This window comes from Pelophylax lessonae, assembly GCF_965119305.1.
Source record: "Pelophylax lessonae genome assembly, chromosome: 9".
Classification (NCBI taxonomy): Eukaryota; Metazoa; Chordata; class Amphibia; order Anura; family Ranidae; genus Pelophylax; species Pelophylax lessonae.
Genome location: NC_138776.1, coordinates 634224 through 659872, shown reverse-complemented (window position 1 = coordinate 659872; position 25649 = coordinate 634224). Strand labels below are relative to the sequence as shown.

At 52.4% G+C, this 25649-nt stretch overlaps 1 protein-coding gene across 1 annotated transcript in view; it reads right to left on the bottom strand.

Moving 5' to 3' along the window:
• The window catches only part of SCNN1A (sodium channel epithelial 1 subunit alpha), a 185626-nt gene that overhangs the window by 21653 nt on the left and 138324 nt on the right, over nt 1-25649 (bottom strand). The window contains exons 10-12 of the mRNA XM_082269159.1: nt 15199-15256; nt 10217-10260; nt 3357-3432 (exon numbers count right to left, since the gene is read on the bottom strand). Of these exons, the coding sequence (XP_082125285.1) occupies nt 3357-3432; nt 10217-10260; nt 15199-15256 (178 nt within the window). The remainder of the gene's footprint in view (nt 1-3356; nt 3433-10216; nt 10261-15198; nt 15257-25649) is intronic.

Genomic DNA, 25649 nt, shown 5'->3' with positions numbered 1-25649 from the left:
TGGTCTGAGAGTCCTTCAGGAGCCTTTTGGGAAACTCCAGGCGGGCTGTCATGTGACTTTTACTGAGGAGTGGCTTCCGTCTGGCCACACCCATACAGGCCTGATTGGTGGAGTGCTGCAGAGATGGTTGTTCTTCTGGAAGGTTCTCCTCTCTCCACAGAGAAATGCTGGAGCTCTGTCAGAGTGACCATCGGGTTCTTTGTCACCTCCCTGACTAAGGCCCTCCTCCCCAGATCGCTCAGTAGGAAGCGCCCGATCGCTTCCTAGAGCGACGGGCGGTCGCTCTAGGAAGAGTCCTGGTGGTTCCAAACTTCTTCCATTTACAGTTGAAAAATGCTGTAGAATCACCACTGCAACTTTGCCCTTCCTAGAGACTTGCCACACAAATTTACTACAAATGGGGAAAGTGTCCCCGAGAATCTCTGCTTCCAGCACTCTGCAAGGGTTCAAACTCACCCGAGAAATGTGCAGCAAGGGTTCAACTCACCCGAGAAACGTGCAGCAAGGGTCCAACTCACCCGAGAAACGTGCAGCAAAGTTTCAACTCACCCGAGAAACGTGCAGCAAGGGTCCAACTCACCCGAGAAACGTGCAGCAAGGGTCCAACTCACCCGAGAAACGTGCAGCAAAGTTTCAACTCACCCGAGAAATGTGCAGCAAAGTTTCAACTCACCCGAGAAATGTGCAGCAAAGTTTCAACTCACCCGAGAAATGTGCAGCAAGGGTCCAACTCACCCGAGAAACGTGCAGCAAAGGTTCAACTCACCCGAGAAATGTGCAGCAAAGTTTCAACTCACCCGAGAAATGTGCAGCAAAGTTTTAACTCACCCGAGAAATGTGCAGCAAAGTTTCAACTCACCCGAGAAATGTGCAGCAAGGGTCCAACTCACCCGAGAAATGTGCAGCAAGGGTCCAACTCACCCGAGAAACGTGCAGCAAAGGTTCAACTCACCCGAGAAATGTGCAGCAAAGTTTCAACTCACCCGAGAAATGTGCAGCAAGGGTCCAACTCACCCGAGAAATGTGCAGCAAGGGTCCAACTCACCCGAGAAACGTGCAGCAAGGGTCCAACTCACCCGAGAAACGTGCAGCAAGGGTCCAACTCACCCGAGAAACGTGCAGCAAGGGTCCAACTCACCCGAGGAAGGTGCAGCAAGGGTCCAACTCACCTGAGAAACGTGCAGCAAGGGTCCAATTCACCTGAGAAACGTGCAGCAACTTAGCAGACACTCCCCCATGTGTGCCGACCTATCCCGGCTCTTCCGGGTCACTAGAATCTTTATACTACCAGAGATGAAGCCACAGGATCAGAATGACAAGCCGGCAACAGAAGGAAATGTCATCAATGGCAGACTCCATATTACTCTCCTGATTGGTCCCCTCACCCCTCCCCCCTTCTCATGACACTTTAACTGGGCTTTAAAGTGGGTGTAACCCTCAGACATGAAATGTGAACAAAGCCCCTCCCCTCTATAGTGTGTACTTATCTCAGTCCAGAGCACTGAGTGTCATTTCTGTCTGCTGCTTCCTTCCTCTGCTATCTGCATGAATCTCCTCCCCCTCCACTCCCCCCTCTGCATGAGTCTCCTCCCCCTTGCTCTGCATGAGTCTCCTCCCCCTCCACTCCCCCCTCTGCATGAGTCTCCTCCCCCTTCCTCTGCTATCTGCATGAGTCTCCTCCCCCTCCACTCCCCCCCTCTGCATGAGTCTCCTCCCCATTCCTCTGCTATCTGCATGAATCTCTTCCTCCTCCCTCTCCCCCATCTGCACGAGTCTCCTCCCCCTCTTCTCTTCCCCCTTCCTTCCTCTGCTACCTGCATAAGTCTCCTCCCCCTCCCCTCCTCTAACTGCATGGGCCTCCTCCCCCTTCCTCTGCTATCTGCATGAGTCTCCTCCCCCTCCACTCCCCCCTCTGCATGAGTCTCCTCCACCTCTTCTCTCCCCCCTTCCTTCCTCTGCTACCTGCATAAGTCTCCTCCCCTCCTCTAACTGCATGGGCCTCCTCCCCCTCCCCCTCTGCTATCTGCATGAGTCTCCTCCTCCCTCCCCTCCTCTATCTGCATGAGTCCCCCCCCCCTGCTAGTGCTAGGTGATAGTGAGGACATGGCTCGGTTTGGCGGGGGGTGAGTGTAGCACCCTCCTAGGTAGGTGATAGTGAGGACATGGCTCGGTTTGGCGGGGGGTGAGTGTAGCACCCTCCTAGGTAGGTGATAGTGAGGACATGGCTCGGTTTGGCGGGGGGTGAGTGTAGCACCCTCCTAGGTAGGTGCTAGTGAGGACATGGCTCGGTTTGGTGGGGGGGTGAGTGTAGCACCCTCCTAGGTAGGTGCTAGTGAGGACATGGCTCGGTTTGGCGGGGGGTGAGTGTAGCGCCCTCCTAGGTAGGTGCTAGTGAGGACATGGCTCGGTTTTGCGCGGGGGGGGGGGGAGTGTAGTTCCTCCTAGGTAGGTGCTAGTGAGGACGTGGCTCGGTTTGGTGGGGGGTGAGTGTAGCACCCTCCTAGGTAGGTGTTAGTGAGGACATGGCTCGGTTTGGTGGGGGGTGAGTGTAGCGCCCTCCTAGGTAGGTGCTAGAGAGAGAGGATAGTTTTTGGCTCTGTCTGCTTACCCGAAGGATTGCAGGTAAATCTATATTGTTCTCTGCCTATCAGAGATCAGGATCTGTTAGTGAGGTCTGCTCAGGATGCGATTCATTCAGTCTGGAGAGTGTTTCACACTGGTCCAATAGGGAGGCATGTTGGACAGTGGGAGCAAACCTGACCAATGGGTGCAAAGGGTTTTGATACATTCCTGGTGATTGGCAGAGGGCAGGTCACCTCGGTGCATGTTGGAATACTGTATAAAGGACAGGAGCACATGTGCTGCGGGGTCTTTAGCTGGAGAGCGGAGTCCTGGGGGGAGGGGGGGCGGCTGCCTCCTCCTCTGTAGAGGTGCCTGCCATGTAGTTGCAGGAGGTTGTCCTGAGGGCCAGAGGAATGGATGAGTGCAGCTGAACCCAGAGATCCAGCAGAGCTGACAGAGAGGGGACACTGGAGACCCAAGGATTGCAGTATTGTGAGTACAGGGACTCGTGTCAAGGGGCCTGACCTGAGGGGGGCCACCCCTAAGTGTAGAATAGTCAGTGGACGGTGTCAGCAGTGAAGGAGAAAGAGGATCCTGGTGAGAGCGTCCTGAAGGTAATTGTCAGTTCACCAAGGAAAGAGACTTCGTCCAAGTTCATCCATAGTGGCAGTCAACAGCCGGGCTGCACTGTAGGATAGGAGTCCTCAAACACTTTTCCCGATCCCCCACTTTATTATAACACAGAAATCTCATCACCAACAAATCTCGAGAAATTAATTCACATCAATACTTACATTAATAGTCGGCGATTCTTTGATGGTTTTATAATTCATCTCCTGGAAGTAGATGTTGAGTTTTGCCACCCCGTCCCTGCGAACATCAAAATAAATTGGATTGTATAAATTGTGATTGGAAGCTCCTCCCACCTTCCTGGGGAACCAATCACCACACAACAAACAACGTGACCAATCATTTCTCATGTCCGGGGGATGTACTGCTATTTGGATGGGGGTGGAAACATACAGTACCTCACAAAAGTAAGTACACCCCTCCCATGTGACAACACTGAAGAAATGAGACTTTGCTACAATGTAAAGTAGTGAGTGTACAGCTTGTATAACAGTGTAAATTTACTGTCCCCTCAAAATAACTCAACACACAGCCATTAATGTCTAAACCGCTGGCAACAAAAGTCAGTACACCCCTAAGTGACAATCTACAAATTAGGCCCAACTAGCCATTTTCCCTCCCCGGTGTCATGTGACTCGTTAGTGTTACAAGGTCTCAGGTGTGAATGGGGGGCAGGTGTGTTACATTTGGTGTTATCACTCTCACTCTCTCATACTGGTCACTGGAAGATCAACATGGCACCTCATGGCAAAGAACTCTCTGAGGATCTGAAAAAAAGAATTGTTCTCTACATAAAGATGGCCTAGGCTATAAGAAGATTGCCAAGACCCTGAAACTGAGCTGCAGCCAAGACCATACAGTGGTTTACCAGGACAGGTTCCACTCAGAACAGGCCTCGCCATGGTCCACCAAAGGAGTTGAGTGCCGTGCTCAGCGTCATATCCAGAGGTTGTCTTTGGGAAATAGAGGTATGAGTGCTGCCAGCATTGCTGCAGAGGTTGAAGGGGTGGGGGAGGGGTCAGCCTGTCAGTGCTCAGACCATACGCCGCACACTGCATCAAATTGGTCTGCATGGCTGTCATCCCAGAAGGAAGCCTCTTCTAAAGATGATGGACAAGAAAGCCCACAAACAGTTTGCTGAAGACAAGCAGACTAAGGACATGGATTACTGGAACAATCTCCTGTGCTCTGATGAGACCAAGATAAACTTATTTGGTGTCAGATGGTGTCAGGCGTGTGTGGGGGCAACCAGGTGAGGAGTACAAAGACAAGTGTGTCTTCCTACAGTCAGGCATGGTGGTGGGAGTGTCATGGTCTGGGGCTGCATGAGTGCTGCCGGTGTTCTAAAATTTGGTCGGACCTGTGAAAAAAATCGGACCTCGTCACTTCCGGTCATGAAACAGCTGATGGGCATCTCAAGTGCGCATGCGCACAAGACAGTATCTTGGTTTGGTAAAATTATAACACATAGCAGGCAGTTGCCTGAGAGGAGGCGGGGCTGAGGTGGGACGGAAGACACCGCCGCGTCATCTGCAGAGCTGAATAGAGGAGGCGGGAAGGAGGTGCGGCCGTGTCATAAATGCAGGGCTTAAGCGACTCCTTCTGTTTTATTATCTTTAGTAATTATCGTATTATTTATCCTTAGGATTTCATAACATTTACTATTTATATAATACAAAATAAGAAATACTAAATGTAATGAAATCCTAAGGATAAATAATACGATAATTACTAAAGATAATAAAACAGAAGGAGTCGCTTAAGCCCTGCATTTATTACACGGCCGCACCTCCGTCCCGCCTCCTCTATTCAGCTCTGCAGATGACGCGGCGGTGTCCTCCGTTCCACCTCAGCCCCGCCTCCTCTCAATCAGCTGTCCGCTCTCTGTTATAATTTTGCCAAACCTCAAAAAATGTCTTCTGCGCATGCGCATGGACGACTCCATCAGCTGTTTTTGTGATGCTCTGTCCCCGGAAGTGACGAGGTCCGATTTTTTCACGGGTCCGACAAAATTTTACAACACCGGGACTGGGGAGCTACAGTTCATTGAGGGAACCATGAATGCCAACATGTACTGTGACATACTGAAGCAGAGCATGATCCCCTCCCTTCAGAGACTGGGGGGCAGGGCAGTATTCCAACATAACGACCCCAAACACACCTCCAAGATGACCACTGCCTTGCTAAAGAAGCTGAGGGTAAAGGTGATGGACTGGCCAAGCGTCTCCAGACCTAAACCCTATTGAGCATCTGTGGGGAATCCTCAAACAGAAGGTGGAGGAGGGGAAGGTCTCTAACATCCACCAGCTCTGTGATGTCATCATGGGGGAGGGGAAGAGGACTCCAGTGACAACCTGTGAAGCTCTGGTGAACTCCATGTCCAAGAGGGTTAAGGCGGTGCTGGAAAATAATGGTGGCCACACAAAATATTCACACTTTAGGTCAAATTTGGAGATTGTCACTTAGGGGTGTACTGACTTTTGTTGCCAGCGGTTTAGACATTAATGGCTGTGTGTTGAGTTATTTTGAGGGGACAGTAAATTTACACTGTTATACAAGCTGTACACTCACTACTTTACATTGTAGCAAAGTCTCATTTCTTCAGTGTTGTCACATGGGAGGGGTGTACTTACTTTTGTCAGATTGTGTATTTTGTATGGATGGAGGTCACTGGAGTAGTGATGTCTCCTTAACCACTTCCTGACCGCCAGCAGTACATGAACTGCAGCAGAACGGCTCTGTCCTGTAAAACAACGTCAATGTACGTCACTTCCTGGGACAGCGAGTGGAAGGGAACGAGGGAAGCCGATCTACGGGACCGGCGGCTGCGATCGCTCCCCATGGAGACAAAATGGCGGTCTGACGATGGAAACACTTCACTCTGCTCTTCTGTCAGTGATGAACACAGTGATCCTCTTATTTAGGAACACAGATCTCTGTGTTCATTCAGTCAGTCCATCCCCCACACAGTTAGAAAACACCTCCTAGAAACATTTAACCCTTTGATCGCCCCTGGTATTAACCCCTTTCCTGCCAGTGTCATTAGTACAGTCACAGTGCATATGTATAGCACTGATTACTGTAGTAATGTCACTGGTAACCCCAAAAATGTCAGTTAGGGGTCCAATCTGTCCGCCGCAATGTCACAGTCCCACTAAAAAAATCGCAGATCGCCGCCATTACTCGTAAAAAAATAAAAAAGATATAAATCTTTCCCCTAGTTTGTAGCTGCGATAACTTTTGCGCAAACCAATCAAAATACACTTATTGGGATTTTTTTACCAAAAATATGTAGCAGAAAACAAATTGGCCTAAAATGATGAAAAAATTACATTTTTACATTTTTTTTTTTTATTAGATGTTTTATAGCAGAAAGTGAAAAAAATTTTTTTTTCTGAATTGTCACAATTTTTTTGATTATAGCACAAAAAAAAAAAAAAAAAAAAAAAAATCGCACCGGTGATCAAATACCACCAAAAGAAAGCTCTGCTTGTGGGGAAAAAAAGGACGTCAATTTTATTTGGGTACAGCGTCGCACGACCGCACAATTGTCTGTTAAAGTCACGCAGTGCTGAATCGCAAAATATGGCCCTGGTCAGGAAGGGGGTAAATCAAAGAGGAAAGAGGAGAGAGGGGAAGAGGCGAGAGAGGGGGAAGAGGCGAGAGAGGGGGAAGAGGCGAGAGAGGGGGAAGAGGCGAGAGAGGAAAGAGGAGAGAGAGGAAAGAGGAGAGAGAGGAAAGAGGAGAGAGAGGAAAGAGGAGAGAGAGGAAAGAGGAGAGAGAGGGGAAGAGGAGAGAGAGGGGAAGAGGAGAGAGAGGGGAAGAGGAGAGAGAGGGGAAGAGGAGAGAGAGGGAAGAGGAGAGAGAGGGGAAGAGGAGAGAGAGGGAAGAGGAGAGAGAGGGAAGAGGAGAGAGAGGGGAAGAGGAGAGAGAGGAAAGAGGCGAGAGAGGAAAGAGGCGAGAGAGGAAAGAGGAGAGAGAGGAAAGAGGCGAGAGAGGAAAGAGGAGAGAGAGGAAAGAGGCGAGAGAGGAAAGAGGCGAGAGAGGGAAGAGGCGAGAGAGGAAAGAGGCGAGAGAGGAAAGAGGCGAGAGAGGAAAGAGGCGAGAGAGGAAAGAGGCGAGAGAGGAAAGAGGCGAGAGAGGAAAGAGGCGAGAGAGGAAAGAGGCGAGAGAGGAAAGAGGCGAGAGAGGAAAGAGGCGAGAGAGGAAAGAGGCGAGAGAGGAAAGAGGCGAGAGAGGAAAGAGGAGAGAGAGGAAAGAGGAGAGAGAGGAAAGAGGAGAGAGAGGAAAGAGGAGAGAGAGGAAAGAGGAGAGAGAGGGGAAGAGGAGAGAGAGGAAAGAGGAGAGAGAGGAAAGAGGCGAGAGAGGAAAGAGGCGAGAGAGGAAAGAGGCGAGAGAGGAAAGAGGCGAGAGAGGAAAGAGGAGAGAGAGGAAAGAGGAGAGAGAGGAAAGAGGAGAGAGAGGAAAGAGGAGAGAGAGGAAAGAGGAGAGAGAGGAAAGAGGAGAGAGAGGAAAGAGGCGAGAGAGGAAAGAGGCGAGGGGAAGAGGCGAGAGAGGAAAGAGGCGAGAGAGGAAAGAGGCGAGAGAGGAAAGAGGCGAGAGAGGAAAGAGGCGAGAGAGGAAAGAGGCGAGAGAGGAAAGAGGCGAGAGAGGAAAGAGGCGAGGGGAAGAGGAGAGGAAAGAGGAGAGAGAGGAAAGAGGAGAGAGAGGAAAGAGGAGAGAGAGGAAAGAGGAGAGAGAGGAAAGAGGAGAGAGAGGAAAGAGGAGAGAGAGGAAAGAGGAGAGAGAGGAAAGAGGCGAGGGGAAGAGGAGAAGGGAAGAGGAGAGGGGAAGAGGAGAGAGAGGGGAAGAGGAGAGAGAGGAAAGAGGAGAGAGAGGAAAGAGGAGAGAGAGGAAAGAGGCGAGAGAGGAAAGAGGCGAGAGAGGAAAGAGGCGAGAGAGGAAAGAGGAGAGAGGGGGGGAAGAGGAAAGAGGCCCTTGTCAGGAAGGGGGTAAATCAAAGAGGAAAGAGGAAAAGAGGCGAGAGAGAGGAAAAGAGGCGAGAGAGAGGAAAAGAGGCGAGAGAGAGGAAAAGAGGCGAGAGAGAGGAAAAGAGGGGAGAGAGAGGAAAGAGGCGAGAGGGGAGAGAGAGGAAAGAGGCGAGAGGGGAGAGAGAGGAAAGAGGCGAGAGGGGAGAGAGAGGAAAGAGGCGAGAGGGGAGAGAGAGGAAAGAGGCGAGAGGGGAGAGAGAGGAAAGAGGCGAGAGGGGAGAGAGAGGAAAGAGGCGAGAGGGGAGAGAGAGGAAAGAGGCGAGAGAGGAAAGAGGAGAGAGAGGAAAGAGGAGAGAGAGGAAAGAGGAGAGAGAGGAAAGAGGAGAGAGAGGAAAGAGGAGAGAGAGGAAAGAGGAGAGAGAGGAAAGAGGAGAGAGAGGAAAGAGGAGAGAGAGGAAAGAGGAGAGAGAGGAAAGAGGTGAGAGAGGAAAGAGGTGAGAGAGGAAAGAGGAGAGAGAGGAAAGAGGAGAGAGAGGAAAGAGGAGAGAGAGGAAAGAGGAGAGAGAGGAAAGAGGCGAGAGAGGAAAGAGGCGAGAGAGGGGAAGAGGAGAGAGAGGGGAAGAGGAGAGAGAGGGGAAGAGGAAAGAGGCCCTGGTCAGGAAGGGGGTAAATCAAAGAGGAAAGGAGAGAGGGGAAGAGGTGAGAGGGAAAGAGGCGAGAGGAGAGAGAGGAAAGAGGCGAGAGGGTAAGAGGAGAGAGAGAGGGGAAGAGGAGAGAGAGAGGGGAAGAGGAGAGAGAGAGGGGAAGAGGAGAGAGAGAGGGGAAGAGGAGAGAGAGAGGGGAAGAGGAGAGAGGGAGGGGAAGAGGAGAGAGAGGGGAAAGAGGAGAGAGAGGGGAAAGAGGAGAGAGAGAGGGGAAAGAGGAGAGAGAGGGGAAAGAGGAGAGAGAGGGGAAAGAGGAGAGAGAGGGGAAAGAGGAGAGAGAGGGGAAGAGGAGAGAGAGGGGAAGAGGAGAGAGAGGAAAGAGGAGAGAGAGGAAAGAGGCGAGAGAGGAAAGAGGCGAGAGAGGGAAGAGGAGAGAGAGGGAAGAGGAGAGAGAGGAAAGAGGCGAGAGAGGAAAGAGGCGAGAGAGGAAAGAGGCGAGAGAGGAAAGAGGCGAGAGAGGAAAGAGGCGAGAGAGGGGAAGAGGAGAGAGAGGGGAAGAGGAAAGAGGCCCTGGTCAGGAAAGGGGTAAATCAAAGAGGAAAGGAGAGAGGGGAAGAGGAGAGAGGGGAAGAGGCGAGAGGGGAAGAGGCGAGAGGGAAAGAGGCGAGAGGGAAAGAGGCGAGAGGGAAAGAGGCGAGAGGGAAAGAGGCGAGAGGGAAAGAGGCGAGAGGGAAAGAGGCGAGAGGGAAAGAGGCGAGAGGGAAAGAGGCGAGAGGGAAAGAGGCGAGAGGGAAAGAGGCGAGAGGGAAAGAGGCGAGAGGGAAAGAGGCGAGAGGGAAAGAGGCGAGAGGCGAGAGGGGAAGAGGCGAGAGGCGAGAGGGGAAGAGGAGAGAGAGAGGGGAAGAGGAGAGAGAGGGGGGAAGAGGAGAGAGAGGGGGGAAGAGGAGAGAGAGGGGGGAAGAGGAGAGAGAGGGGGGAAGAGGAGAGAGAGGGGGGAAGAGGAGAGAGAGGGAAAGAGGAGATAGAGGGGAAGAGGAGAGAGAGGGGAAGAGGAGAGAGAGGGGAAGAGGAGAGAGAGGGGAAGAGGAGAGAGAGGGGAAGAGGAGAGAGGGGAAGAGGAGAGAGGAAAGAGGCGAGAGAGGAAAGAGGCGAGAGAGGAAAGAGGTGAGAGAGGAAAGAGGAGAGGGGAAAGAGGAGAGGGGAAGAGGAGAGAGAGGAAAGAGGAGAGAGGGGAAAGAGGAGAGAGGGGAAAGAGGAGAGAGAAGAAAGAGGAGAGAGAAGGGAAGAGGAGAGAGAGGGGAAGAGGAGAGAGAGGGGAAGAGGAGAGAGAGGGGAAGAGGAGAGAGAGGGGAAGAGGAGAGAGAGGAAGAGGAGGGGAGGGGAAGAGGAGGGGAGGGGGAGGGTCCTCACCTCTCGGTCAGGTTGGTTTGGGACAATGTGTGGAGCACCCAGGCCTGTAAGAAGAAACAAAGCGTTATATACAGAAAGACATCACAATAAGTCGTCCTAGAGAAGCTCTGATTGGTGGTCCATCCTGGTGGTATTTCTCCTTTCCATGGTTCCTGGATCCTGCCCACTTTATATTTGGTGCGATCCCGCCCACTTTATATTTGGTGCAATCCCGCCCACTTTATATTTGGCACGATCCCGCCCACTTTATATTTGGAGTGATCCCACCCACTTTATATTTGGAGCCCACTTTATATTTAGAGTGATCCTGCCCACTTTATATTTGGAGCGATCCCGCCCACTTTATATTTGGAGCGATCCTGCCCACTTTATATTTGGAGTTATCCCACCCACTTTATATTTGGAGCCCACTTTACATTTGGCGTGATCCCGCCCACTTTATATTTGGAGCGATCCCGCCCACTTTATATTTGGAGCGATCCCGCCCACTTTATCTTTGGAGCTATCCCACCCACTTTATATTTGGAGCCCACTTTACATTTGGCGTGATCCCGCCCACTTTATATTTGGAGCGATCCCACCCACTTTATATTTGGCGCGATCCCGCCCACTTTATATTTGGAGCGATCCCGCCCACTTTATATTTGGAGCGATCCCGCCCACTTTATATTTGGAGCGATCCCGCCCACTTTATATTTGGAGCGATCCCGCCTACTTTATATTTGGAGCGATCCCGCCCACTTTATATTTGGAGCGATCCCGCCCACTTTATATTTGGAGCGATCCCGCCCACTTTATATTTGGAGCGATCCCGCCCACTTTATATTTGGAGCGATCCCGCCCACTTTATATTTGGAGCGATCCCGCCCACTTTATATTTGGCAGAGTATAATAATCCATAAGGTGGAACACCGAGCACACAGGGAGCTAGGACCCTGCATGGACCGACTCTTCTGCTGCTAAACGGTTTTCTTTTTCTTTGGAGGGGGGGGGGATTTAATAAAGACAAATAGCCTGAGAACTCTGCAAGTGCAGTTCCTCCAGAGCTTAGTAAATGAGGAGAAGCTCTGCTGACCTCCATCATCCAATCATATGGATTTATTTCTCCTTGCATGTGATTGGATATTCTTTGCAAAATGAAGTGTTACCTCATTTACTAAGCTCTGGAGGAACTGCACAGTCTACACTCCTGTGAGCACCCCTGTGACCTCTCCTGTGACCTCTCCTGTGAGCACCCCTGTGTGCTCTCCTGTGAGCTCTCCTGTGAGCACCCCTGTGACCTCTCCTGTGAGCACCCCTGTGACCTCTCCTGTGACCTCTACTGTGAGCACCCCTGTGAGCACCCCTGTGACCACCCCTGTGACCTCTCCTGTGAGCACCCCTGTGAGCACCCCTGTGAGCACCCCTGTGACCTCTCCTGTGAGCTCCCCTGTGACCTCTCCTGTGAGCACCCCTGTGACCTCTCCTGTGACCTCTCCTGTGACCTCTCCTGTGAGCACCCCTGTGACCTCTCCTGTGAGCACCCCTGTGAGCTCCCCTGTGTGCACCCCTGTGAGCTCCCCTGTGTGCTCTCCTGTGACCACCCCTGTGACCTCTCCTGTTACCACCCCTGTGACCTCTCCTGTGAGCACCCCTGTGAGCTCTCCTGTGAGCACCCCTGTGAGCTCTCCTGTGAGCACCCCTGTGAGCTCTCCTGTGAGCACCCCTGTGAGCTCTCCTGTGAGCACCCCTGTGAGCTCTCCTGTGACCTCTCCTGTGAGCACCCCTGTGAGCTCTCCTGTGAGCACCCCTGTGAGCTCTCCTGTGAGCACTCCTGTGAGCTCTCCTGTGAGCACCCCTGTGAGCTCTCCTGTGTGCTCTCCTGTGAGCTCTCATGTGAGCACCCCTGTGAGCTCTCCTGTGAGGACCCATGTGAGCACCCCTGTGACCTCTCCTGTGAGCACCCCTGTGAGCTCTCCTGTGTGCACCCCTTTGTGCTTCACGGTGTGCTCTCCTGTGACCACCCCTGTGACCTCTCCTGTGACCTCTCCTGTGACCACCCCTGTGACCACCCCTGTGACCACCCCTGTGAGCTCCCCCCTGTGACCTCTCCTGTGACCACCCCTGTGACCTCTCCTGTGACCTCTCCTGTGACCTCTCCTGTGACCTCTCCTGTGAGCACCCCTATGTGCTCTCCTGTGAGCTCATTTACTAAGCTCTGGAGGAACTGCACAGTCTATTTTCTATTAGTAAATCACCCCCCATAGAGTCTCGAAGGGCTGGGACATTTTCCTGATGCTTGTGTCCCATTGGAGATTTGCTCTCACTGTCCATTATACAGGAAGGGAGGGGAAATCGATGAATGTGGACACCAGACTGCAATGAGAAGAGTTCCATCTCTTCCCCAACGTATCCAAATCTTATAGCAGATTGTAGAGCGCATAAATAGAAGATTTATATTGGAAGTTACAAATATTAGCTGGGGCGGCCCGTTCATTGGGGGCGCCAGCCCCCTATCCATGTCTCCAGCCCCCTAATCTACATGCAGGGTACCGCCCCCTATCTATGCGCCCGGCCCCCTAATCTACATGCAGGGTGCCACCCCCCTATCCATACATCCGGCCCCCTAATCTACATGCAGGGCGCTGCCCCCCCATCCATGCATCCGGCCCCCTAATCTACATGCAGGGCGCTGCCCCCCCGATCCATGCATCCGGGCCCCTAATCTACATGCAGGGTGCCACTCCCCTATCCATACATCCGGCCCCCTAATCTACATGCAGGGCTCTGCCCCCCGATCCATGCATCCGGGCCCCTAATCTACATGCAGGGCGCTGCCCCCGATCCATGCATCCGGCCCCCTAATCTACATGCAGGGCGCTGCCCCCCATCCATGCATCCGGCCCCCTGATCTATATGCAGGGCGCTGCCCCCCTATCCATGCATTTGGGCCCCTAATCTACATGCAGGGCGCCGCCCCCCATCCATGCATCCGGCCCCCTAATCTACATGCAGGGCGCCGCCCCCTATCCATGCATCCGGCCCCCTAATCTACATGCAGGGCGCCGCCCCCCCCCCACCCATGCATCCGGCCCCCTAATCTACATCCGCCCCCCCATTACTATTTCATTCGGCGATTCAGATGCATCCGAATATTCATTACTATTTCATGATAACAAACAATTTGTCTGAATTTACATTCGGACGGAAAGGATTCGCACATGTCTATCAGACACTTCTTCCTAACACAGTAAATATTTCTGCCATATCGCACCATGAATGTTGTCCAGTCGTAGCCCTGAACCTGTGAAGTATGGCAGCAATGGTGATTAAGAATCCATTAATCCAAAGCAGGTCTCAATACTTTGCCACCCACCAATCACAATGGTGGCCCCAGTGCAGGCCACAGGAGAGGCCACAGGGGAGACTCACAGGAGAGGCCACAGGGGAGACTCACAGGAGAGCTCACAGGAGAGGCCACAGGGGAGACCACAGGGGAGACTCACAGGAGAGGCCACAGGAGAGACTCACAGGGGAGACTCAGAGGAGAGCTCAGAGGAGAGCTCAGAGGAGAGCTCACAGGAGTGCTCACAGGAGAGGTCACGAAGAGCTCACAGGAGTGCTCACAGGAGAGGTCACAGGGGTGCTAGGGAGGTAATTGGGGAGCTGACTGGTTTCTCTGGTCCAGCCGGCTGCATCAGAGGCAATGCGGTTCATTCCACAATTCACATCTCTGATTATACGGTGTCTTGCATTACAGGAGCGAGTATTTAAACATCTGAGGTCCAGAAGAAGCGCAAATCGAAATGCGTCAACCTCTTCAGACCAATGCAACAATACTCACCTTTTGGAAAAACAAATTTAAACCCGCGCTACACAATAGTAATAAATTATTCAGTAAAAAAAGTGTGCAGCTGCTGCAAACACTAAGAAAATTCTTAGAATAAATGAATAAAAGCAAATTTATGCAGCGCTAGCAACAAATTTGTGACAAAAATTAATTAAGATGAAACCAATCATATAAATTCAATATATATTAATAAAATATATCAATTACATTAAAGTGCATAAATATTCTATAAAGATAAAATATAGTGCATGATTAAACTCAAAATTAATAAATATAATTTCCAAGTGAAAAATTTAAAGTGCATAAATAAATATAATTTGCATTAATATAATTTCCAGGTGAAAGATTTAAAGTGCATAAATGGTGAAATACAGTCCTTATTGATGATCCGAAAAGGTGCCAATGTGCCAAGTGAATAAGGTGCTTGTGAGGTGAAGGTGCCCTCTTGGTTCCCCACTCACCGGAATTAGATTGTATAAAAGCCCTTGGTTTTATTGCACATTTGCCCAGGATCTGATGTGGGATTCCTCCGATGTGACCTGCTAATGACAGCCGTCTCTTCCCTGGACAGTTCTGTACACCGCTCTTCCCGAACTCCTACACTCTGTCTCTGGCCGGCTACAAAAAATGACAACTCTGGGACAAACTCCTCCAGTAGCACCCGGAAGTAGAGTCGCTGTCTGAGCCTCTCTTGACAAGCTCCCGGCAAGCAAAACTGAAGGTCCCCCCGGACCTTCAGAGTGCATGCGCCGCTCGCGTGAGCGGCTGCATGCACTGCAAATATCTCCTAAACCGTGCCGGTTTAGGAGATATTAATTGTACCTACAGGTAATCCTTATTATAGACCTTATTATAGGCTTACCTGTAGGTAAAAGTGTCAAAAAGCGGGATACTGCCGCTTTAATGGTCATGCTGGCTCTTTTCTACGAGCGTTAACACCATATATATATATATATATATATATATATATATATATATATATATAAACACTCAAGGCTTTATTATACTGATTTTGTAATTTTCTATGGTTATGCTTCTTTTATATTTGTTATAAGCAGATCTTGCATTTTAGGACTTCTGTATTCCAGTTGTTATTAAATTGCATGAGTTTATCAAGAATGTAATAAAATGTTTTGACAGAATTCTTCCTTACCTCGCTGACTTTTGTAGGCCATCGAGAATATCCGGCAGTCAGTTGGTGGTCAGTCGACCTGCGGGTAAAGGATTTAGGATTTAGGACATTATAACATCCCTTGTGTTTCCATGGATACATAACAATAACTGGACCCGGTTTCTTATGCAGAATGAGATTTTATTCCCATTCATCGTCATTAGGAAATGAAACAATGTGGCGGCGATCGGCCAGCTGATGAAGAGGTTGAAAGGAAATCGGCTCCATTGTTGTTCTGCAGGAAGTTTGTTAAGAACCCATTGGGGACCACGATGGAACTTTTCCAGAATTGTATCCGGGGGTCGGCGCTGCTGAAGGAGGAAGGATTTAGAAAAATGAAATAGTTGCAGATTCTGGGGAAATGCGATTCTATAATCCAGAAGTAGGAGAATCACAGAAGGAGATAACCGGCGCTGCTTTTCCTTTATGACTGCAGAATGAATGAATTAACCATTCATAGCCATCTCTGCTCCGTTCATTCAGGCCATGGAAAGGCTCATTCTCATTGGTTGATATTGTTGATGCCGCACCTTCCAAAATTTCTAATTGCCTTAATTGCTTCTCATCCACAATTTCTAGATTACAGATCCTGAAGAGGAGACGTTAATCAACATTCTGTTGTTGAATCAGGGCCACCATTAGAAATCAGGGGCCCGTACAACCTGCCGGACATTCCCCCCCCCTATCTGTATTGAACAATTTTCTGGCCTCAGCAGAAAAGCCCGAGCAGATCAGCTGTCAGAGAACCTTCATGCAGTTGTTGGTGGGGTAAAAGTCTGCTTACTTCTCCCCTTCAGTCTGTAGATCAGTTCTGCAGCCTCTGGGACCACAGTACCCCCCCCCCACCTCCCGCCAGACCATGCCCCCCACCTTAGAAGAGCAGGCCTGCTAACCCGATAGGGCTCACTGGGGCCATATGCAGCTCCTGCTGGGCCCCCCTAATGACCCCATCAGGCCCGATAGAAGAGTACTGCCTGTGACCCCTAATGGTGGCCCTGGGTGGAACTGGATCTGAAACATTTGGCAACAATGTCATGGCAACCTTTACACTAAAGAGAGCCAGGCAAGCATGCGTGGGTAAGAAATGATGTGCACAGCTTCCATATTGTAAGAAAAGAGAATCAGTCAAAGAAACTGCCAGTACCTGGCTGCAGGGAGCTTAGATAATTGGGGAACACAAGGGTGCAAAGAGGAGATTGGGGAACACAAGGGTGCAAAGAGGAGATTGGGGAACACAAGGGTGCAAAAAGAAGATTGGGGAACACAAGGGTGCAAAGAGGAGATTGGGGAATACAAGGGTGCAAAGAGGAGATTGGGGAATACAAGGGTGCAAAGAGGAGATTGGGGAACACAAGGGTGCAAAGAGGAGATTGGGGAATACAAGGGTGCAACGAGGAGATTGGGGAACACAAGGGTGCAACGAGGAGATTGGGGAACACAAGGGTGCAAAGAGGAGATTGGGGAACACAAGGGTGCAAAAAGAAGATTGGGGAACACAAGGGGGCAAAGAGGAGATTGGGATACACAAGGGGGCAAAGAGGAGATTGGGGAACACAAGGGGGCAAATAGGAGATTGGGGAACACAAGGGGGCAAAGAGGAGATTGGGGAACACAAGGGTGCAAAGAGGAGATTGGGGAACACAAGGGTGCAAAGAGGAGATTGGGGAACACAAGGGTGCAAAGAGGAAATTGGGGAACACAAGGGTGCAAAGAGGAGATTGGGGGAGTTTGTTGATTCATCTGCAATTTCTTTGCCAGTAAATGACTTGGGGTGGGTAATGGCGGCAGTTCCTCTTTTTGGGGATGTGACGGATTCCCTTCAAAGAGAAAAGACACATTTATGTGATTTATGCCAAGTTTGTGAGATCCATGTTTTCATACAAGATTAGTGTTGCCTGTCAGTGCTCACCAATGCTGCCTAACAGTGCTGCATATCAGTACAGCCTCATCAATGCCTCCTCATCAGTGCAGCCTATCAGTGCTGTGACAGGAAGTCAGGTAAATCTGTGGGTGTTGTCACAGACGGGAGATACATTTCTGCCTTGTTTAGACAATTCACCAATTACTATCAGGTGTCGGCTACGGAGGTAGCCAGAAAGGTTTGGGACGTTGGAAAGCTTCAGCTATTCAGAATGAGGCAATTAAGGCCTCTATAAGTTATCCAGAGGATGACTACTGATTGCTGCCTCCTGAGGCTTTGTGCGTTAAGGAGAGCAGTGAGCTGAGAGACTTCTGAAGGTGAGGTGGTGTTGACTTTTTCTGTGTGAAAGGAAAACAAATAGACTATTGGTTTTCTGCTGTATGACCAGCAGTGTCTGCCCAGCAGTAGGTTGGGACAGACTCCATAGGTAGGTTCCTGTGTTGTGAAGGTAGACGCCCCAAGTGGCCAGGGTTTATTTTATGTTTGTTTGATTTATGCTGTTTGGATGCTTGCACTTGTTTCCAGCAAATTGGAAGAATAAACCATAGACCGTTGTTTTTAACTACTCCTCGGCTGTCTCTCTGTGTAACGAACCCACCCAGGGGGTCACCCACACCCGCTACCGAGCCAACCCCTATCAGTGCCCATCAGTGCAGCCTCACCAGCGCACATCAGTAAAGGAGAAAAGTTACTTATTTGCAAAACTTTTTAACAAACAATGAAAAATGTTTTTTTTTGTATTTATTTAGTGAAAAAATAAAACCCCCCAGCGGTGATTAAATACCACCAAAAGAAAACTCTATTTGTGTGAAAAAAATGATAAAAATGTCCTATGGGTGCAGTGTAGCATGACCGCGCAATTGTCATTCAAAGTGTAACAGCGCTGAAAGCTGAAAATTGGCCTGGGCAGGAAGGGGGTGAAAGTGCCCGGAATGGGGGGGGGGGGGGCAAGGGGTCAGGAAGGAGGTAAAAGTGCTGAGATAGACATGTGGTTATTGCAGCAAATACCGTGTGCCTGGCTGCCGTGTGCCTATGAGGGAGTGGAACCCCGGGATCAAACAGCCAGCCCGGTCTCGGGTCTGTGCTACACTGGTTGTCTGTTTTATGTTGGAGATACTTACCTTCACTTTCTGGGCATGAGGATGAAGATAGGACTCTGGAAATTTGGGGGGGTGGGAGGGGGGGGGGTTCAGCTTAGGAGTAGCAACACACCCAAATACTAAACCACAGGTGGCATCACTATGTAGGCAGGGATCAACCAGGACAGGTGAAACCTGGAAATGCCGGCAGCCACATTGCCAGAAAGAAGACTCGGAGGGCGTTACAGTCTGTCCAATAATGGAGGACCCCCCCCCCCCCCCATCCATCTGCTGATCCCTGAACACAAGAAGCCTTCTTATGTAGCACCCTCCTAGGTGGGTGCTAGGAAGAAGCATATGGTTGGCCCTGCCTGCTTATCAGGGGGCTGATTATTTAGTAAGGCTGCCATGTGTTACCCAGGGTGTCTGGGGAGTCTCCCCACTATGTCCAATGAGGGCTCTCATTGGACAGTGGAGGAAACCTAGCCAATAGTACACCAGGGCTTGTATCTATCCCAGAGGGCAGATTCTGCCGCAATGCATCCTGGGATGGGGTATAAGTCTGAGGGGAGCATGTGACAGGGTGTCTTTGGCGGGAAGCAGAGTCCCAGGAGGAGGGTGACGGCTGTCTCTCCTCCTGTCAGTGCAAGTGAGAGTGTCCTGGGCAGTCGGCCTAGAGGACCGGAGGTTGAGCTGAGCTGCAGAGAAGGGATCCAGAGTGTTGTGGACAGAGTGGAGCTGCTGGGTAGAAGTTTCGGGGAAAAACAGTGTGGTGAGTACTTGAAACTGCCCAGGGGTCTGCCTAGGAGATGAGAACCACACCAGCTGTTCAGAGGGATCTGGGAGCCAGCTAACCTGTGGAGAAGGTTTAGAGAAAGGGGGTGCCAGTGTCTAAGTCCTGAAGATAAGTGAGAGGAAGAGGGTGCCGGTGTAAAGCCCTGAAGATAAGTGAGAGGAAGAGGGTGCCGGTGTAAAGCCCTGAAGATAAGGGAGAGGAAGGGGGTGCCGGTGCGAGCCCTGAAGATAAGGGAGAGGAAGAGGGTGCCGGTGTAAAGCCCTGAAGATAAGTGAGAGGAAGGGGGTGCCGGTGTAAAGCCCTGAAGATAAGTGAGAGGAAGGGGGTGCCGGTGTAAAGCCCTGAAGATAAGTGAGAGGAAGGGGGTGCCGGTGTAAAGCCCTGAAGATAAGGGAGAGGAAGGGGGTGCCGGTGTAAAGCCCTGAAGATAAGTGAGAGGAAGGGGGTGCCGGTGTAAAGCCCTGAAGATAAGTGAGAGGAAGAGGGTGCCGGTGTAAAGCCCTGAAGATAAGGGAGAGGAAGGGGGTGCCGGTGCGGGCCCGGAAGATAAGGGAGAGGAAGGGGGTGCCGGTGTAAAGCCCTGAAGATAAGGGAGAGGAAGGGGGTGCCGGTGAGGGCCCTGAAGATAAGTGAGAGGAAGAGGGTGCCGGTGTGAAGCCCTGAAGATAAGTGAGAGGAAGAGGGTGCCGGTGTGAAGCCCTGAAGATAAGTGAGAGGAAGGGGGTGCCGGTGTAAAGCCCTGAAGATAAGTGAGAGGAAGGGGGTGCCGGTGTGAAGCCCTGAAGATAAGTGAGAGGAAGGGGGTGCCGGTGCGGGCCCTGAAGATAAGGGAGAGGAAGAGGGTGCCGGTGCGGGCCCTGAAGATAAGGGAGAGGAAAAGGGTGCCGGTGCGGGCCCTGAAGATAAGGGAGAGGAAGAGGGTGCCGGTGCGGGCCCTGAAGATAAGGGAGAGGAAGAGGGTGCCGGTGTGGGCCCTGAAGATAAGGGAGAGGAAAAGGGTGCCGGTGCGGGCCCTGAAGATAAGGGAGAGGAAGGGGGTGCCGGTGCGGGCCCTGAAGATAAGGGAGAGGAAGAGGGTGCCGGTGTAAAGCCCTGAAGATAAGTGAGAGGAAGGGGGTGCCGGTGTAAAGCCCTGAAGATAAGTGAGAGGAAGGGGGTGCCGGTGTGAAGCCCTGAAGATAAGGGAAAGGAAGAGGGTGCCGGTGTAAAGCCCTGAAGATAAGTGAGAGGAAGGGGGAGCCGGTGTAAAGCCCTGAAGATAAATGAGAGGAAGGGGGTGCCGGTGTAAAGCCCTGAAGATAAATGAGAGGAAGGGGGTGCCGGTGTAAAGCCCTGAAGATAAGGGAGAGGAAGGGGGTGCCGGTGCGGGCCCTGAAGATAAGGGAGAGGAAGAGGGTGCCGGTGCGGGCCCTGAAGATAAGTGAGAGGAAGGGGGTGCCGGTGAGGGCCCTGAAGATAAGTGAGAGGAAGGGGGTGCCGGTGAGGGCCCTGAAGATAAGTGAGAGGAAGAGGGCGCCGGTGAGGGCCCTGAAGATAAGGGAGAGGAAGAGGGTGCCGGTGCGGGCCCTGAAGATAAGTGAGAGGAAGGGGGTGCCGGTGAGGGCCCTGAAGATAAGGGAGAGGAAGAGGGTGCCGGTGCGGGCCCTGAAGATAAGTGAGAGAAAGGGGGTGCCGGTGCGGGCCCTGAAGATAAGTGAGAGGAAGGGGGTGCAGGTGAGGGCCCTGAAGATAAGTGAGAGGAAGGGGGTGCAGGTGAGGGCCCTGAAGATAAGGGAGAGGAAGGGGGTGCCGGTGAGGGCCCTGAAGATAAGTGAGAGGAAGAGGGTGTCGGTGAGGGCCCTGAAGATAAGGGAGAGGAAGAGGGTGCCGGTGCGGGCCCTGAAGATAAGTGAGAGGAAGGGGGTGCCGGTGTAAAGCCCTGAAGATAAGGGAGAGGAAGAGGGTGCCGGTGCGGGCCCTGAAGATAAGTGAGAGGAAGAGGGTGTCGGTGAGGGCCCTGAAGATAAGGGAGAGGAAGAGGGTGCCGGTGCGGGCCCTGAAGATAAGTGAGAGGAAGGGGGTGCCGGTGTGAAGCCCTGAAGATAAGTGAGAGGAAGGGGGTGCCGGTGCGGGCCCTGAAGATAAGGGAGAGGAAGAGGGTGCCGGTGCGGGCCCTGAAGATAAGGGAGAGGAAGAGGGTGCCGGTGCGGGCCCTGAAGATAAGGGAGAGGAAGAGGGTGCCGGTGTAAAGCCCTGAAGATAAGTGAGAGGAAGGGGGTGCCGGTGTGAAGCCCTGAAGATAAGGGAGAGGAAGGGGGTGCCGGTGTAAAGCCCTGAAGATAAGGGAAAGGAAGAGGGTGCCGGTGTAAAGCCCTGAAGATAAGTGAGAGGAAGAGGGTGCCGGTGTAAAGCCCTGAAGATAAGGGAGAGGAAGAGGGTGCCGGTGCGGGCCCTGAAGATAAGGGAGAGGAAGAGGGTGCCGGTGCGGGCCCTGAAGATAAGGGAGAGGAAGAGGGTGCTGGTGTAAAGCCCTGAAGATAAGTGAGAGGAAGGGGGTGCCGGTGTGAAGCCCTGAAGATAAGGGAGAGGAAGGGGGTGCCGGTGTAAAGCCCTGAAGATAAGGGAAAGGAAGAGGGTGCCGGTGTGAAGCCCTGAAGATAAGTGAGAGGAAGGGGGTGCCGGTGTGAAGCCCTGAAGATAAGGGAGAGGAAGGGGGTGCCGGTGTAAAGCCCTGAAGATAAGGGAAAGGAAGAGGGTGCCGGTGTAAAGCCCTGAAGATAAGTGAGAGGAAGAGGGTGCCGGTGTAAAGCCCTGAAGATAAGGGAGAGGAAGAGGGTGCCGGTGTAAAGCCCTGAAGATAAGGGAGAGGAAGAGGGTGCCGGTGTAAAGCCCTGAAGATAAGGGAGAGGAAGAGGGTGTCGGTGTAAAGCCCTGAAGATAAGGGAGAGGAAGAGGGTGTCGGTGTAAAGCCCTGAAGATAAGGGAGAGGAAGATGGTGCCGGTGTAAAGCCCTGAAGATAAGGGAGAGGAAGAGGGTGTCGGTGTAAAGCCCTGAAGATAAGTGAGAGGAAGGGGGTGCCGGTGTAAAGCCCTGAAGATAAGGGAGAGGAAGGGGGTGCCGGTGTAAAGCCCTGAAGATAAGTGAGAGGAAGGGGGTGCCGGTGTGAAGCCCTGAAGATAAGGGAGAGGAAGATGGTGCCGGTGTAAAGCCCTGAAGATAAGGGAGAGGAAGAGGGTGTCGGTGTAAAGCCCTGAAGATAAGGGAGAGGAAGGGGGTGCCGATGTAAAGCCCTGAAGATAAGGGAGAGGAAGAGGGTGCCGGTGTAAAGCCCTGAAGATAAGGGAGAGGAAGAGGGTGCCGGTGCGGGCCCTGAAGATAAGGGAGAGGAAGAGGGTGCCGGTGTAAAGCCCTGAAGATAAGGGAGAGGAAGAGGGTGTCGGTGTAAAGCACTGAAGATAAGGGAGAGGAAGGGGGTGCCGATGTAAAGCCCTGAAGATAAGGGAGAGGAAGAGGGTGCCGGTGTAAAGCCCTGAAGATAAGGGAGAGGAAGAGGGTGCCGGTGCGGGCCCTGAAGATAAGGGAGAGGAAGAGGGTGCCGGTGCGGGCCCTGAAGATAAGGGAGAGGAAGAGGGTGCCGGTGTAAAGCCCTGAAGATAAGGGAGAGGAAGGGGGTGCCGGTGTAAAGCCCTGAAGATAAGGGAAAGGAAGAGGGTGCCGGTGTAAAGCCCTGAAGATAAGTGAGAGGAAGGGGGTGCCGGTGTGAAGCCCTGAAGATAAGTGAGAGGAAGGGGGTGCCGGTGTAAAGCCCTGAAGATAAGTGAGAGGAAGGGGGTGCCGGTGTGAAGCCCTGAAGATAAGTGAGAGGAAGAGGGTGCCGGTGTAAAGCCCTGAAGATAAGGGAGAGGAAGAGGGTGCCGGTGTAAAGCCCTGAAGATAAGGGAGAGGAAGAGGGTGCCGGTGTAAAGCCCTGAAGATAAGGGAGAGGAAGGGGGTGTCGGTGTAAAGCCCTGAAGATAAGGGAGAGGAAGAGGGTGTCGGTGTAAAGCCCTGAAGATAAGGGAGAGGAAGAGGGTGTCGGTGTAAAGCCCTGAAGATAAGGGAGAGGAAGAGGGTGCCGGTGTAAAGCCCTGAAGATAAGGGAGAGGAAGATGGTGCCGGTGTAAAGCCCTGAAGATAAGGGAGAGGAAGAGGGTGTCGGTGTAAAGCCCTGAAGATAAGTGAGAGGAAGGGGGTGCCGGTGTAAAGCCCTGAAGATAAGGGAGAGGAAGGGGGTGCCGGTGTAAAGCCCTGAAGATAAGTGAGAGGAAGTGGGTGCCGGTGTGAAGCCCTGAAGATAAGGGAGAGGAAGATGGTGCCGGTGTAAAGCCCTGAAGATAAGGGAGAGGAAGAGGGTGTCGGTGTAAAGCCCTGAAGATAAGGGAGAGGAAGGGGGTGCCGATGTAAAGCCCTGAAGATAAGGGAGAGGAAGGGGGTGCCGGTGTAAAGCCCTGAAGATAAGGGAGAGGAAGGGGGTGCCGGTGTAAAGCCCTGAAGATAAGTGAGAGGAAGGGGGTGCCGGTGTAAAGCCCTGAAGATAAGTGAGAGGAAGAGGGTGTCGGTGTAAAGCCCTGAAGATAAGGGAGAGGAAGGGGGTGCCGATGTAAAGCCCTGAAGATAAGGGAGAGGAAGGGGGTGCCGGTGTAAAGCCCTGAAGATAAGTGAGAGGAAGGGGGTGCCGGTGTGAAGCCCTGAAGATAAGGGAGAGGAAGGGGGTGCCGGTGTAAAGCCCTGAAGATAAGTGAGAGGAAGGGGGTGCCGGTGCGGGCCCTGAAGATAAGGGAGAGGAAGGGGGTGCCGGTGTGAAGCCCTGAAGATAAGGGAGAGGAAGGGGGTGCCGGTGTGAAGCCCTGAAGATAAGTGAGAGGAGGGGGGTGCCGGTGCGGGCCCTGAAGATAAGGGAGAGGAAGAGGGTGCCGTTGTAAAGCCCTGAAGATAAGGGAGAGGAAGAGGGTGCCGGTGTAAAGCCCTGAAGATAAGGGAGAGGAAGAGGGTGCCGGTGTGAAGCCCTGAAGATAAGGGAGAGGAAGAGGGTGCCGGTGTAAAGCCCTGAAGATAAGTGAGAGGAAGGGGGTGCCGGTGTGAAGCCCTGAAGATAAGGGAGAGGAAGGGGGTGCCGGTGTAAAGCCCTGAAGATAAGGGAGAGGAAGGGGGTGCCGGTGTGAAGCCCTGAAGATAAGGGAAAGGAAGAGGGTGCTGTTGTAAAGCCCTGAAGATAAGGGAGAGGAAGAGGGTGCCGGTGTAAAGCCCTGAAGATAAGGGAGAGGAAGGGGGTGCCGGTGTGAAGCCCTGAAGATAAGGGAAAGGAAGAGGGTGCTGTTGTAAAGCCCTGAAGATAAGTGAGAGGAGGGGGGTGCCGGTGCGGGCCCTGAAGATAAGGGAGAGGAAGAGGGTGCCGTTGTAAAGCCCTGAAGATAAGGGAGAGGAAGAGGGTGCCGGTGTAAAGCCCTGAAGATAAGGGAGAGGAAGGGGGTGCCGGTGTGAAGCCCTGAAGATAAGGGAAAGGAAGAGGGTGCTGTTGTAAAGCCCTGAAGATAAGTGAGAGGAAGGGGGTGCCGGTGCGGGCCCTGAAGATAAGGGAGAGGAAGAGGGTGCCGGTGTAAAGCCCTGAAGATAAGTGAGAGGAAGGGGGTGCCGTTGTAAAGCCCTGAAGATAAATGAGAGGAAGGGGGTGCCGGTGTAAAGCCCTGAAGATAAGGGAAAGGAAGAGGGTGCCGGTGTAAAGCCCTGAAGATAAGTGAGAGGAAGGGGGTGCCGGTGCGGGCCCTGAAGATAAGTGAGAGGAAGGGGGTGCCGGTGAGGGCCCTGAAGATAAGTGAGAGGAAGGGGGTGCCGGTGAGGGCCCTGAAGATAAGTGAGAGGAAGAGGGCGCCGGTGAGGGCCCTGAAGATAAGGGAGAGGAAGAGGGCGCCGGTGCGGGCCCTGAAGATAAGTGAGAGGAAGGGGGTGCTGGTGTAAAGCCCTGAAGATAAGGGAGAGGAAGAGGGTGCCGGTGCGGGCCCTGAAGATAAGTGAGAGGAAGGGGGTGCTGGTGTAAAGCCCTGAAGATAAGGGAGAGGAAGAGGGTGCCGGTGCGGGCCCTGAAGATAAGGGAGAGGAAGAGGGCGCCGGTGCGGGCCCTGAAGATAAGTGAGAGGAAGGGGGTGCTGGTGTAAAGCCCTGAAGATAAGGGAGAGGAAGGGGGTGCCGGTGTAAAGCCCTGAAGATAAGTGAGAGGAAGGGGGTGCCGGTGCGGGCCCTGAAGATAAGGGAGAGGAAGGGGGTGCCGGTGTGAAGCCCTGAAGATAAGGGAGAGGAAGGGGGTGCCGGTGTGAAGCCCTGAAGATAAGTGAGAGGAGGGGGGTGCCGGTGCGGGCCCTGAAGATAAGGGAGAGGAAGAGGGCTCCGGTGCGGGCCCTGAAGATAAGTGAGAGGAAGGGGGTGCTGGTGTAAAGCCCTGAAGATAAGGGAGAGGAAGAGGGTGCCGGTGCGGGCCCTGAAGATAAGGGAGAGGAAGAGGGCGCCGGTGCGGGCCCTGAAGATAAGTGAGAGGAAGAGGGCGCCGGTGTAAAGCCCTGAAGATAAGGGAGAGGAAGGGGGTGCCGGTGTGAAGCCCTGAAGATAAGTGAGAGGAAGGGGGTG